At 39.9% G+C, this 15,565-nt stretch overlaps 1 protein-coding gene across 13 annotated transcripts in view; it reads right to left on the reverse strand.

Annotated features, from left to right (window-relative positions):
* Nucleotides 1–15,565, reverse strand: part of PLCB4 (phospholipase C beta 4) — a 425,441-nt gene that overhangs the window by 83,491 nt on the left and 326,385 nt on the right. For all 13 annotated transcript variants that reach the window (XM_017868901.1, XM_017868899.1, XM_017868893.1 and 10 more), the window contains 6 exons: nucleotides 11,652–11,862; nucleotides 10,125–10,218; nucleotides 7,725–7,804; nucleotides 7,066–7,150; nucleotides 3,974–4,064; nucleotides 2,033–2,128 (listed from right to left, as the gene is read on the reverse strand). In XM_017868901.1, the coding sequence (XP_017724390.1) occupies nucleotides 2,033–2,128; nucleotides 3,974–4,064; nucleotides 7,066–7,150; nucleotides 7,725–7,804; nucleotides 10,125–10,218; nucleotides 11,652–11,862 (657 nt within the window). The remainder of the gene's footprint in view (nucleotides 1–2,032; nucleotides 2,129–3,973; nucleotides 4,065–7,065; nucleotides 7,151–7,724; nucleotides 7,805–10,124; nucleotides 10,219–11,651; nucleotides 11,863–15,565) is intronic.

The raw sequence follows: 15,565 nt of genomic DNA on the forward strand, positions 1-15,565 counted from the left end.
CAGGATGGTCTCGATCTCCTGACCTCATGATCCGCCCATCTCGGCCTCCCAAAGTGCTGGGATTACAGGCTTGAGCCACCGCGCCCGGCCTGCATTTTTAATTCTATGTCTAACCTTCCTAAAAGAGAGAATCCTTTGATGGATCTGGGCAATGTAAACTGAAAAGCTTCTGGTGTTCACCATTCTAGATGCCATTAAGAACACTCACGATTATGGGAAGAGGTAAAAATATCAACATTCATAGGAGTTTGGGAGACTCCCATGGATGACGTTGAGAGGTTCAAGACTTCAGTGGAGGAAGTCACTGCAAAGGTGGTAGAAAGAGTAAGAGAACTAGAATTTGAAAAGGAGCCTGAACATGGGGCTGAATTACTGCAATTTCATGATAAAACTTAAACAGATGAGGAGTTGTTTCTTATGAATGAGCAAAGAAGGTGGTTTCTTGAGATGGAATCTACTCCAGGTAAAGATACCATGAGCACTGTTGAAATGACAACAAAGGATGTAAAATATTACATAAACCTAGTTGAGAAGGCATCACAGCAGGGTTTGAGAGGATTGGCTTCAATTATGAAAGAAGCTCTACTCTGGGTAAAGTGTCATCAAATGGCACTGCATGCTACAGAGAAATCTTTTGTGAAAGGAAGGGTCAATTGATGCAGCAAACTTCATTGTTGTCTTATTTTAAAAAATTACCACAGCCACCCCAATCTTTGGCAACCACCTTGCTGTTCACTCAAGGCAAGACCCTCCACAAAAAGATTTCAATTTGATGTGGGTTTACATAATAGCATTTTTTTAGCAATAGATATTTTTTAATAAGTTACATTTTTGGACATAATGCTATTATTGAACACTTAATAAATATAATTATTACAGTGTAAATATAATTTCTGTATGCACTGGGAAACAAAAATTCCTGTGAATCACTTTTTTGCAATATTTACTTCATTGTAGGGGTCTAGAACTGAATCTGCAATATTTCTAAGGTATGCCTGTATATAAATCCAAGGCATTGTATAACCAACGCAAGTCCTTGTCATTTTGTTCATCAATTCTCATGATACATAACGAACAAATAATTCTCTAAAATCATCCCGAAACTCTCAAATGACCAATTTACATCTGAACATTATGATTGTTGCTATGTGATCAAAGTAAAAGAGAAGGTAGTAGCACATAATCAAATATTTTAAACAAGACTGCCTTCCTAAAATCATCTAGCTTCACAGAGATAGTTCTGGTGAGCTGGTTATTGGAAGGAATTTGAACTTGAAATTTTAATACCGGCTTTGGATTTCTAGTTCACTTTGTGCAGACAAACCAGTCATTTACCTGAGGGTCTCTCAAATTACTTGCCTCTCTACTATCATCATTAACAAGACTGAAGTTCATGCTTTTGTCTATAGAAAGGGATTGCAAAATATTATTTATATTGTTTCCTCTGCCTACTACAGCAAGTGCTCAAGGATTCTCTGGCTATGAATTTCTGCTGAATAGCTGAATGACCAATAGGAAGGGAGATGACAAGCCCATTAAAATTTAGTAGTCAGAAAAAATTGGAAGTATTTGGCAAAACACCAAGGACACCAAAATATTACTATTAAGAATTAAAACAGCATTATTATATAAAAGGGTCTTCTGAAAGAAATTCCTGGTTTTCTTACTCATGTATGTTTGAAACATGGCCTCAGTCTGTTGTCCAGGCTGGAGTGCAGTGGTGTGATTACAGCTCACTGCAGCCTTGAACTTCTGGGCTCAAAGGATCCTACTGCCTCAGCCTCCCCAGTAGCTGGGACTACAGACATAGGCCACCACATTTGGATGATTTTTTATTTTTTGTAGAGATGGGGTCTCATCTCTATGAAAATGTTGCCCAGGCTGGTCTTGAACTCCTGGGCTCAAGCAATCCTCCCACCTCGGCCTCCCCAAGTGCTGGGATCATGGGCTTGAGCCACTGTGCCCAGCCTGGTTTTCTTATTTAAAAAGTATTTTTGAAGCATGTAACTTAAAATAAAAGCAAACAGCTCACCACTTTCGATCTCCTCTTCATTATCATCCTCTAAGATGTTTGCTGGGGAGGCAGATTCTCCAGCTTCCATCATGCTTCTCAAAGCTTCCAGCTGTTCTGTTAGCAAAAACATGCAAAGAGATGGTGACAGATGCTAGGTGACATACAAACCCTAAGCCTTCAGATCAACACTGAGCAGGAGGATATGAAAAGGGAGAGGAAACAGAATGCTCAGGCACCAAGTGCGCCATGTTCCTAAGGTTCAGCAGCGATCTCTCTCTCACCCGTTCCTGGTGGTCTTGACCGTGTAAGAAACCTGCAACAACCACCTTATACACACATGATGAAGAATTGCGGGGTCATGGGTGAAATGACCAAAATTCTGGTCACCAAGTTTGAGAGGAGGTTCAGTCCTTGTCAAGAATTTAAGGCTAGATAACAAAAGCCCATAATTTGGAGAATCTGGCACTGACCAAGGTTTATGAACAGTCATGGGGAACTGACAGAAAATAGGCAGGTTGGCAACAAAACCTCAGGAAAAAACTATTTGCAACTGATTTAACAGGGATTACATCCTACTATGCAAAATAAGACTAATATTTTTCTATAAGTCAGAAAGATAAAGGTAAACGAAATAATAAAAATGGGAAAACATGTAGGGACAAACCACAAATCATATACGCAAGAAACTAGTTATTAAAGACACAAGAAAAACAAAACCCCTAAGGTACCGATTTTTTTCTATGAGTTGGATACACATTTAAAAATGGCCAACAGCCAGCATTAAGGATATTGGTGGGAAACAGGCACTCCTATATATGACTGGTGAAGAGTCTAAGTTGGTAGAACTTTCCTAAAAGAAAGCATAACAAACCATATCACAATATAAAATATGTATATGCTGTGGGTGAATAACTCTAATTGCACCAATTGATTTCAAGGAGAGGGTTGCACAAACATACAAAATAACATTCAAGCATGTTTACAGTAGTGAAAATCCATCAGCTTGGGACTGTTACGTCATGCTATAATAAATGCATACAATTCTATATAATATATGTTAAATTCTATAGAGTGTTTCATACATTAGGATTAAAGTTAGTATGTAGATTTATATCCTGCTGATGTAAGTATACTTACCTGGTTAAATTTTAAAAATTAAAAATCAGTACCATTAATATGATCTCAATTATGTTAAAAATGTGGGTATATACCTAGACATGTACATTATGTACATCTGTCTATAGTATATGAATATGTGTATAATACATGTTAGTGCTGTTACTTTCTTACACTTTTCATTGTCTTGATTTTTCTATGGCATTATTGCTTTTGTAATAAAATAAACTGTCATTAACATAATTTAAAATTTTTCATTTAGAATACTTGGGGGGAAATGCAGTGTAACCATGCCAATATTTGATACCATTAATTCACTGAACTAAGATATACTCTGGAAGAAAATATTTTCAAGGAAATCATCCTGGGAGAATAAAAGGAAACATGACTATATAAAATCATTTGTCTCTAGATCTCTCTATTCACATATATACAGTCACACACTCTTATGTACCTAGTATACCTAGATATGTTTGGAGCACAGGGGCAAACTGAAAAGGGAAACTTATGAGGACTTTAGAGTGTGTAATATTATAAAATGCTGGTTCCTTGTATCCTGAGAAATTCTAAAATGCTTTTACTTTCCTCTCATTTTTCCTTGGGCCCCCTCCAAATTCTGACATATGAATATATAAATATGGTTTTCCTACTGCATGAATTAATTGATGTGGAAATTAAACTTAAATGAAAATGTGGCAATCTTGCTCTGAAAAGTACCTGTAACATCACTCCTACACCCTTCCCCCCAAAATCAGTGGTTTTAAAATAAACTGAATTCTAAACAGCTGAAATGTCCACACGTGTTATACATGGTTCCATTATATATGTGTGTATTTCACTTACTTTTTTCAACTTCAGGTTTCAGCCGCTTGTTTTTTATGAGTATTTTTCTTTTGAGGTCATTGGGGGATGGCAAAGGCCTGCCTGGTTCAAGCTAGAGAGAAACAGAAAGAGCTGAATTAAGGAAGGGCTGTGCTTCTCCAATTCTCTTTCCCAGACCAGGAGGAGCCTGGGAGGCCTGGAAGTGATGCAACCCAACACCCACTAGATGGCAGGCGGCACAGCCTTCCGTTTTCACTCTGCAACCCAAGTTAGCACACTCATTCAGCTTTCCCTTAGACTAGTGCTGCAAACTTGAAATCCACATAGTTTCCAGAGGTGTGCAGAGCTGCTCCAACCTCCCCAGTGGAGCAGGGGTCTGGCCCAGGATGTGCGGGGGAGGGGTTCCTGCTCCCCTGAGGGCTTTGGACCTTTTAAGTATCTGGTAAAGTGCAAGGGACAATTGACAGCTGGGGTCAGAATTGGCTTTCCCAAGTTAAGAGGCCCCCCTAGATCCCCCCAAGGGTCAGGTTTATAGTAAACCTGTCTGCTCAGTAGGCTGACCCAACCCTCAACACTTAAGATTGTGGTTTTGTGGGTTTGATAAGGGAATCAAGAAGAGAGTTGTTCCAATTCCTGGAATCTGAACTTGACTATAGCATCATTTGCTTAGATTCATATATGCAAAGGAGGTGTCCATGTATGCTATCACCTCTGATCTACAGAACCGTCCTGTATCTAGTCATCCATTTCCCATTCCTCCACCCATCTCTCCATATGCCCACCCACACACCCTTCCACCCATCCATTCATTTTCAAAACTTGCTTTTATACTACTTATTATATGTAAGGCATTGTGCACTCATATGTCTGTCTCGCCTCCAATAAAACCCTTTGTTGAAATGCTGTCTCCTTCCAGCAGCCTGGTGTAAGGAAGATCACTGGCCCATTCCCCAGTGACCTCTCTTGTACCAGGACACCTCCAACAAATAAAGCATCATAGGCCACTTTCTTGTCTAGTTATGTGTTCATGTTTGTGTCCTCCTCCCACTCCCAAGGTAGAAAGCTCTTTAGCTCCAGGAGCAGGTCTTATTCCCATTTATATTACCTATGCTTCCCAAAACACCTGTCCTGTATTCAAAAGAGAACAGGGTCTAGAGGCAGGGAACATAAGGCCTATTCATGCTGACTTCCTAGAACTAAATCAAATGGAAACACTTCAGCTATGATGGGAAATATCCTCTCCATTTACATGGGATGTACACTGAGTAAATGAGTTTATAACTTTATTTCATCCTGTTCACTTACATAGGGCAGACACCAAGTAACCAATGGAAACTTCTAGAGGTATTTAAACCCCAGAAAATTCTGTGACGAGGCTCTTGAGCCCCTCTGCTCAGGCCCCTCCCACCCTGTGGAGTGTACTTTCATTTTCAATAAACCTCTGCTTTTGTTGCTTCATTCTTTCCTTGCTTTGTTTGTGCATTTTGCCCAATTCTTTGTTCAAGATGCCAAGAACCTGGACACCAGCTGGAAAGAATATGTGCACATCACTTCACTAAGAATACAGTGATCTTTCCACAAAAGCAATCACCTTAACCCAATAAGGAAAATAAACAAAGGGCCTAGGTAAAAATAAATAAATAAAATAAATCAGAGCTGTTTCTTGTTTGGGTTCCCTTAGAAACAGCCTCAGAGAAAAGTATTATTGCACTGGGTCATCTACTTGGAAGGAAACTCCAACAGAGGTGTGGGGAAGTGAGAAAAAGAAGACAGGCGGCCCATCAAGGGTGTGTTACCAAGCAAGTTATCACTGCAGCCAGCTGGAGCACGATTCTGCTGGGAAACCCTGGGAGGCAGAGAAGAGCAGGTGCTCAGGGTTATCCCACCTCAGGAGGGATGAAGCATGGGAGAGGGATGATAATTTCCTGGCACTGCTGGTCTATCTTTCATGTGTGGCAGAGCAGGCTCCAGTGACCAGAGCTCACTCTCAGGCAAGAAGCTGCGGATGTTGGCAGTGGAAAGTCAGGCCAGTGTTCAGGGAAACAGGAAGCACTGTAAGGATATGGGCAGGTCACCTGCAGCAACTGCTTCTGCAAGTTCAAGAGAAGAAGGAAAGGGGGCAAAGGATACAGATATCCTTGTCTCTCATATTTTTTTTCAGTTCCCATAGACATACTTCTGAAAAGAACCTCATTGTTAAACCACCTAAAGTGTTTACATGTAGTACAAAGCACCTTCTTGCTGTCATTTGCTGTGATGTTCTTATGCCACTACCTCAAGCTACCAGGTTTGAGCCCATCAGGTGCTGCTTGTCAATAGCAGGTCTTTCTACTTTGATTTCATTAGCTGCCTTGGCGCTCATAACATCTTGTGACTGTGGATCTTAATCTCTTGGAGGTCACGGATCCTTATAAAAATGTGATTAACTCTCTAGAATGAGTATATACAAAAAAATTGCATGCAATTAGAATGAATTCATAGATCTCATAAAGTCTATCTATGGAGCACAGGTTAATGTTCTTCGCTTTATGAAGAAATTAGCAGGTGTAAAATGAAGTTCAAAATGCATGTGTAACATTGCCCAATGATTTATTTTGGAGTTAGGAACGTGAACTTCAGGATGCCATGACATCAATTCAGGGCACTTTCCACAGCATCAGGCTCCCATGGGTTCTGAATCCTGGGTGCATAGACAGTTCACCTGGAGGGCTTTTAAAACACCATGCTCAGGCCTGACCCTCCATCAATTCAATCAGTCTCCAAGTGGGGCCCTGGCACAGGTGTTTTTAACAGTTTTGCAAGTGATTCTAACATGTAACTGAAGTTGAGAATGACTGACCTGAATCTGGACTCTTGGCTTAGGTGCTTTATGAAATTTTAAGACTGAGATCTGAAAAACCGTAAGACCCAAAGATCCTCCAAATTAAATTGAACCAGATGTTTATTTTGTATCTCTTTACATCCCTCTGAAGCATGATGTAAGCTTTCTGTACCAAAGAATTTAAATAAATATGAAGATCTTTAGCATCAGTCCTCCAGTACTACTTGACCCTTCAGAAAATTTCAAAACAAATCCATTCATGCTAGAAATATGGTTTGCTAAAAATACATACTGGATGTGATTCAAGCGCTTGTTTCAACAGGAGATCCCCAAATAGATCTTCGCAATATTTGGACATCTTGTACTGTTGATATTTGCTGGAGAGAAAAAAAGTGGCATTTGTAAATTCAAACACCCATTAACTGTCCAAGAATAAAAAGCACCCATTCCTAGGCAATTAAGATTCTCACTTGGCAAAATGCACGATTGTCCTCTTAATGCTAATGTGAGATGTACCAAAAACTTTAACTGGTATAATTTTAAAAGACGGAGAAGGAGATTCTGTTCCAAAACTAAGAGCTGGAAAGAAGAATAAAAAATGTCTTTCAAGTTAATCAAGTCTGATTTCAAATATACTGCCACGTCTTCCAACTCAATGGAACTTTAAGGTGTCCCAATCTCTGAACTTTTGTTCGGAACAAGTATTTCTGAAACGCATTAAAATGATTTGGTTTGGTGGGGGCAAGACTGGTTTTCTTTGATTTTTTTATTTATTTTTTTTAATGTTTTTTGCTTTGCGTAAGAGTAGGTGTCCTTGCTGGAGGATTATTTGAACTTGGTACTTCACGAAACAAACTACTCAACTATTTAAAAAGATGTAGAGTGGGAGTGGGCATTAGGGCTTAGGAAACAATACCACACAGAGACTTGAGGCAGAATGGATCATTATACCTGCAGTGATTTTCAAAGGAGAGAATTACAGGATATTCTGATGTGACAAATGCAGTTTCCTTGATGGCTTGAATTACATCCTTTAAAGACAAAAAAAAATGTTAATGAGAGAAAACAGCAAAAAAATTAAAGCACTCAACACTATTCAGAGACTATTAATTGAGTCTTTCAGGAAGTCAGTTCCAGCAATTCAGACCTGGAGCCCCCATCTATCTCGATACCTCTAGAGGTTGAGTTCCCTGTGGTTACAGCCAGGGTGCAGTTAATGGTTAATGACAATTTTTAAGCTATCTTTTACTTCTCCAGAATTATGGTACTATTAACTTACAAGAGATTTCACCTAAGTGGCATGCCAGTTTCCGGCTTGTTAATCTGCCAAGCCAGGAGTTCAGAGTCCACCTTTCTTCTTGAGGAGCAGGTGATCTCTGGCACAGAGGCTCTCACTCCAGACCACTGTATGACTCCTCCCCACCTCCTGCAGAAAACTGTGGGCAGTAACCTAAGGACTGTTGGAGGCTTTTACTGACTTTCCTCTGTGTTTGGAAATCAGTCTTGGGCTACACTTCATTAACTTGATGTAGACCTCTGTGTACTCATGTGACATTTACAGTATCCCTTGTTTCCTATTAGCCTGGTTACAAGGTCGGGGGAAGGGGTTCTGGTCGGTCAAGCAACATGTAAGTGATCCAGTAAAGTGTTCTGGACCCCCCATCTGTAACACAGAGCTTAATTACAGAAAACAACATTTGAAGGATCTAAACATAATCTTCCCTTTTCACTATTCTCCATGAAATAGGAGAGGTCCTGCCTCTGCTTAGCTTGAGAAAGGAAGGTTTCAAACCAGCACTTCTACAACCAGAGCATCGTATTTGTTAAAAATCCCCAAATTCTTAGTGGTTTGTAGCTAATCACAGGGCAAATCTCGTCATTCCGTTAATCAGAAAAATATTTCACAATAGTTATCTAGGCAAATCCATTTGACATGATAAAGCCCAAGGTTAGATAATCTTGAAATATTTTATTGAGGCATTGGTAGTCATTTAGTTATTCTTCCTGGCTGTGCAAATTCATGGCTTCCCACTTGAATATACTTTTGGTATATATCAGGAAGTATTATCTTGAATTCATTGCTGGTCAAAACTCTCCAACATCTTGGCTAAGAGAAATACTATGCATAGCATCTAGACATCTGTGTGTGTGTGTGTGTGTGTGTGTGTGTGTGTGTGTGTGTGTGTTGAGATAGAGTCTCACTCTGTTGCTGAGGCTGGAGAGCAATGGCATGATCTGGGCTCACTGCAACCTCCGCCTCCCGGGTTCAAGCAATTCTCCTGCCTTCGCCTCAGCTGGGATTACAGGTGCTCGCCACCACACCAGCTAATTTTTGTATTTTTAGTAGAGACAGGGTTTTACCATGTTGGCCAGGCTGATCTCAAACTCCTGACGTCAAGTGATCCACCTGCCTCCACCTCCCAAAGTGGTGGGATTACAGGCTTGAGCCACCATGCCCAGTGGCACCTGTGTTGTTGAAAATACCCATGGTGATGTTTCATATGTAGGTGGAGGTGAGAACTGCTGCTCCTGGTGTTGTAATATCTATCCTGAGTTACACCAAACTGACAGACAGCTGTAGCTGACATTTGCCAACCACAGAATTTCATTCTTTTGATTTGTCTAACCTCATTATCTTATTCTCTTATTATTTTATTTATTTATTTATTGAGATGGAGTTTCGCTCTTGTTGCCCAGGCTAGAATGCAACGGTGCAATCTTGGCTCACTGCAACCTCCACCTCTCAGGTTCAAGCGATTCTCCTGCCTCAGTCTCCCAAGTAGCTGGGATTACAGACATGCATCACCATGACTGGCTAATTTTGCATTTTTGTTAGAGACAGCGTTTCTCCATGTTGGTCAGGCTGGTCTCCAACTCCCGACCTCAGGTGATCTGCCCGCCTCAGCTTCCCAAAGTGCTGGGATTACAGGCGTGAGCCACCACCCCCAGCCTGTCTTACTCGTATAGGCCCTATTTACCATCTATTTTATTCCTGTATTCAATTTACTTGTTTATGCCACCTTGAAGTCCTTTAGGAATAATGCAAAGTAAATAAGGAAATAAGTACATAACAAAAGGAGACACTGTTTTTAAGGTAAGTAAAACTAGGTAAACTCTGCCAGAGAAACCTTGTTACATAACATAGTCACCATTTGAAAGCAGGAAAAGTATCATGAAGGGGACATTCAGTGGAAAAGATCTTTGTCTTGACTTTTTCCTCAAGACTGAAAGAAGACAATATGAAGGTACAATGCTTGAGAAAATGAATCATTTGTTTTCTCTTCTCCATCTCCCTATTTCCTGCATTTTTACAGAGTTTGGAAAAGTCTATGTAATTATTTTAAAAGTTACCTTAAAAAGGATATCTGTACACATTGCTTTCCCATGAGTTATTATTGGTTCTTGGTCTTCACCTTTTCCATCCCAGCAGTCAAGTTCAACACATCTAGGGACATAGTGAAGTTACAATATTGAAACTTTACAATAAAATAGTGTGTATACAAATTAAAAGAAAGACATCAAAATAAGTTGTTTTCTTACAGAACAGAAAATTGAATAAGTAACCTGATTATTTCATGGCATATACAGGTAAAAACCACATTATACTCCTCATCTGGTTGGTATTATCAAAAAGGGATTGTCTGAGTGAGATTAAGAGACTTAAGAAATATAACAAGCATCATGGTTTGGGATGAAATCCTACTTGTGACAAAGCTGCAATAAGGGACAATTTGGGGGCCAGGCGTGGTGAGGCCGAGGCGGGCGGATCACTTGAGGTCAGGAGTTGGAGACCAGCCTGGCCAACATGGCAAAACCCTATCTCTACTAAAAATACAAAAATTAGCCAGGTGTGATGGCTACTTGGGAGGCTGTAATCCCAGCTACCTGGGAAGCTGAGGCATGAGAATTTCTTGAATCCAGGAGCAGAGGTTCCAGTGAGCCGACATCACGCCACTGCACTCCAGCCTGGGCAACAAAGTAAGACTCTGTCTCAATTAAAAACAAAAAACAATTTGGTTGGGGACAACTGGGAAATATGAATGTGGGCTAGGTTTTTGATAACATCAAAATTACTTTTAATTTTGATAGGCTGGATGATGCTACTTTGGCCATTCCAGAAAATGTTTAGTGATTCACACTCAAGTATTCAGAGGAAGTATGCAAATGGAAGTAGTAACACAGTTAATTTCTTTCAACGTATTTCCATATCCAAAAAAATAGTGAGTTAAAAAAAAAGTATTGTTTAATTGATAACCAAGAAAAAAATCATAATGTAACTACATTTCTTATGTTTCACTTTCATTACTTTTGCCATAATTTAAACCTCAAATATTTGCCAGTTTCTATAAAACAAAACTATTTTCAATAATTTCTATTCTCAGAGAACTAAATTTTTAAATTTTAAAAATAAAGCTAATTTACAAATGCCTATAATCAATGGCCAGTTAGCTCAATTGGTTAGAGCATGGCGCTAATAACAAGTACCTATAATCAACAGAAAACTCAACATGACTTCTTACAATATGCATGTTTTCTTTTTTGTGGTTTTGGGGGCATATTTTAAATTTACAGTAAAGAAAAGTCTTTTTACAGTGAAGTCTTTTGGATGACTGTAGATCTTTTGAGGCTGGATCTTACAGGTTTTGCAAATGAACCAGATATGATGTGAAAGAATGAAACAAGTTCAACATGAGCCCAATAGTTTTTCTGGAAGAGATATTGTCCTTCTCTCAAGGTTAGATGACCATGATAATCCATTAAAGGGAATAAACAAATGTCCTTTTCATCCTGATTACTATTTCCTATTTTTCAGAGAAAAGTAAATTAAACTAAAGGGCATCACACACAAAAAGCAAATTGCCATCTTGAGTTCCTCACCTGCAACCAGCCAGGAGAACCTGTCTGTACATTTCTACCGAAGACTTCCCACCAAACTGTCTGCCAGTCAGATAAGTGTTATGGGAAGAACTGATGAAGTAGTGAGCCAGAGGATGGTCCATTTCTTGGTAAAGTTCTAAACGATCTAGGAAGACTGGGGCATTTTCATCTGACATCAGATATCTGCAAAACCCATCACTTGATATAAGGCCTAGGGGGAAAAGAACATCTTAGTAGCACTTGTAGCTCTGAAGATGCACATCTCATGTTTTATTCATTGAAGTTAAGGCAGCTTAAATTTTAAGGGTAAAAACTTCTTCATAGTCTCTTTCCCAAGAACCTTCATCTGTCAGAACTTGAATGAAATAAGAGGGTTGCACACTATAAGTAACATAATGAATTCCACAAACAAGTGGCATTTTGCTTTCACATCCATGATGGCAGATGTACATGGTCCCAAGTTCAGAAACACAGCACTGGGGGGTTATGGTGACCAGGGGTCCACGGGACCTGTATCAAGTTCTGCTCTTGCTACTCACTCCTTTGGCTCCTGGGTCTCAGCTCCTTCTTCTGTCAATTGGGGAAAAAGACTGGCCCTATCTGACTTCCAAGATCATCATAATGGGAAATGAGAACAGATATGAGAGGTGCTCTTTAAAAATGGAAAATGTATTAATTATAAGACATTATTGTTCTCACTGAATTGGAAAAGGGATTTTTCTCGGAGATGATGGTGCTTCTGAATTTAAATAATTCAGTTTTCAATTTTATCTAAAAGTCATGTTATGGGACTGGTGAGAAGAGTATACAGTGGTCATTGAAACGTGGCCCCAAAAGGCACCCTTCATTTCAATCACAGCTTTCTGACATGAGGTAGAGCCCATGTGGTAACGACAGGAGTAACAATCAGTATTTACGCAACGATGGCTGATGCATCGACAGCTTCAACTTTTTGTTTTATTTAAGAACTTGCAAGTTATGAACTGATTTCAAGCTTACAGAAGTGTTCAGATGATAGCATAATGAATAGCCATGGACCTACACTAGTGTGGTCAGACCTCAACATTTTGCCTTATTTGTAAATCAAATTTGATTATTTGATTTAAATTTAAAGTAATACATAATTCTTGATGCCACTGAAGCATCCTGTATACCCCACCTCAATTCCATTCCATACCAGATAGATAACTACTACCCTAGTTTTGGTGTTTACACCCAAAATGGTTTTGCAATCTTACTACATATGCATTTATTCAAACAACAGGTAGTTTGGGCTGTTTTCAATTTTACGTAAAAGCTATCCCACTGTGTGCATTTGCAACTTGCTATTTTTATCTTTATACACCAGTTATACAGGTAGATCTTGTTCATTTATTTTTCACTGAAGGCACAGAAGTCCATATATGAATATATCATAATTTATTATCCATTATTTGGTTGATGGATAGTTAGGTCATTTCTAATTAAAAATGAAAGTAGAAATTTGTATACCTCTCTCCTTGGGCACCTTCATTCATTCTAAAGAGCAAGTACTTTTTTTTTTTTTGAGACAGAGTCTCGCTCTGTCGCCCAGGCTGGAGTGCAGTGGCCGGATCTCAGCTCACTGCAAGCTCCGCCTTCCGGGTTTACGTCATTCTCTCACCTCAGCCTCCCGAGTAGCTGGGACTACAGGCGCCCGCCACCACGCCCGGCTAGTTTTTTTTTTTTTTGTATTTTTTTAGCAGAGACGGGGTTTCACCGTGTTAGCCAGGATGGTCTCGATCTCCTGACCTAGTGATCCGCCCGTCTCGGCCTCCCAAAGTGCTGGGATTACAGGCTTGAGCCACCGCGCCCGGCCAAGAGCAAGTACTTTTAGAGGCACCAGGATAGATGCAGTGATAGAAGAAACAGGTAAGCCCTGCCTTCATGAAACTCTCATATTATGAGTGACAGAAACAAATAAGTAAACAAATAACTATAATGTCAAAGAAATACTAGAAGGACAGAAAAAGCAGGAAGGAAGGTGATAAAGCATGACAGGATGCCGTGTTAAATATGGGCCAGTGAAAGCACTTCTGAGGTCAAGTACATGTGTGAGGAGCAAGCCACACGCACACCCAGGAAACACCAGTCCAGGGAGAAGGATCAGCAAGTGCAAAGACCTTGATGCAGGTGTGTGCATGCCAACATCATTCAATGACCGCAAGACAGAGCAAGTGACCAAGGAAAAATGTAGCTTGAAATAAGGTTGGAGATGGAGCCAAAGGCTATATCAGTTGGGCTTTGGTCCTCACTAAGTGCTTTAGATTTTATTCTAAATGTGTTGGGAAGCCTTTGGAGGGCTTCGAAGGGTGGAATAACATGATTAGATTTGGTTTTAAAAGATTTACTCTGGCTGCTGTGTGGAGCATAAATTGTAGGGCACTGAGTAGGAAGGAGAAGGCGTTGCCTGGAGAGGGATGATGAAGGCTTGGATAGTCGGTGATGCTGGAGATAGTGAGAAGTGATTTATTTAGGATTTCTTTTGAGGCTGGATCTTACAGGTTTTGCAAATGAACCAGACATGATGTGAAAGAATGAAACAAGTTCAACATGAGCCCAGTGGTTTTGACTGGGTAAATAATGGTACTATTTTATAGGCTTCGAAAGGAACAGATCTAGGGGTAGGAAGGATCAAAATATGTTGTATATATACATTGGAAATGCCCATTCAGCATCCAAATGGAGAGTTCTACTACAGGTCTGTAGTGTAAGCTGGAGGTTAGGATTGGAGAGTTTAATAGAAGAAATGTAAAGCCATTGGCTTGGATGAGCTCAGGTACACAGTGAGTAGAGATGGAGCAGAGATCTGAGAACTGTGCCGCTCTGGCATCCAGAGTTTGGGAAATGTATGAGAGATTCTCTAGGGTACATACCTAGCAGTGAAAATGCTGGGCTGTATAAGATATAAGAGGCATATTTTCCAGTTTATAAACTATTGCCAAAAATATTCCCCAAGATGGTTGTACCAATGTAGGGTCTTACCAGAAGTTTATAAGAATGGCTTTGTACTGCATTCTCACCCACACTTGAAAATGACAGACATTAAAATTTCCATCACTTGTGAAATGGTCAAGCTACCCTTTTTGATGTGTCAATGGTCACTTCACAGTCCTTTAAAACTTAGAAGGAATTTGGAAATAAACAAGGACACACCTCAGTCATGACATTTATCACACTGCCACAGAATTGCTGAATCACTTGTCTTTCTCCTTGAACAGATGGCAACTACCTTCAAGGTTGGGGACATTTCTTATTGTTTTGAATTCCTAGCATCTGGCACAGTGCTTGGCACCCAGTCAGCTCTCTACGAACTTCAAAGAATGAAGGTAGGGAAGGGAAACACTAACCAAATTACTGCATGATGCCCACCACCTTACAAGAAGGGAAAATGAGGCCCCAGGAGGCTAGTTCCTAGCTCAAGGTCACAGGGATGTGACAAGAATCGTATTACCTCCTGCCACTGCAAAGTGTTAGATTTTCTACCAAGTTGTACCACGCTTTGCTGTAATCATAAGCAACGTGAATAAATTACGGTACTCAGAATATTGACAGAGAGGGAAGGAATGAAGCATTCTTGCAAAACAGGTATCTTCAGCCATAGCAGAAAGTGTAAATGTACAGCTACAACCAAACAGAAAACTACTGGGCTTGGAAAAATATCAGGGGTGAAATCATGGAGTGCAGAGGGCCAGGCATATCTATAAAGAGGATCCAGATAACATATAGACCATTCAGCCATACTCACTGGCATTAGATATAAAGAAAAACATATATTCTAAAAAGGAGGAAACTGAGGCCTTGAGATTCATGGACATACGGGACTGATGGAACTTGAACCTTCATCTCTCTCTCTCTCTCTTTTTTTTTTTTTTTTTTTTTTGAGACGGAGTCTC

The sequence above is a fragment of the Rhinopithecus bieti genome, unplaced genomic scaffold (genome assembly GCF_001698545.2).
Source record: "Rhinopithecus bieti isolate Rb0 unplaced genomic scaffold, ASM169854v2 scaffold_4658, whole genome shotgun sequence".
Taxonomy (NCBI): domain Eukaryota; kingdom Metazoa; phylum Chordata; class Mammalia; order Primates; family Cercopithecidae; genus Rhinopithecus; species Rhinopithecus bieti.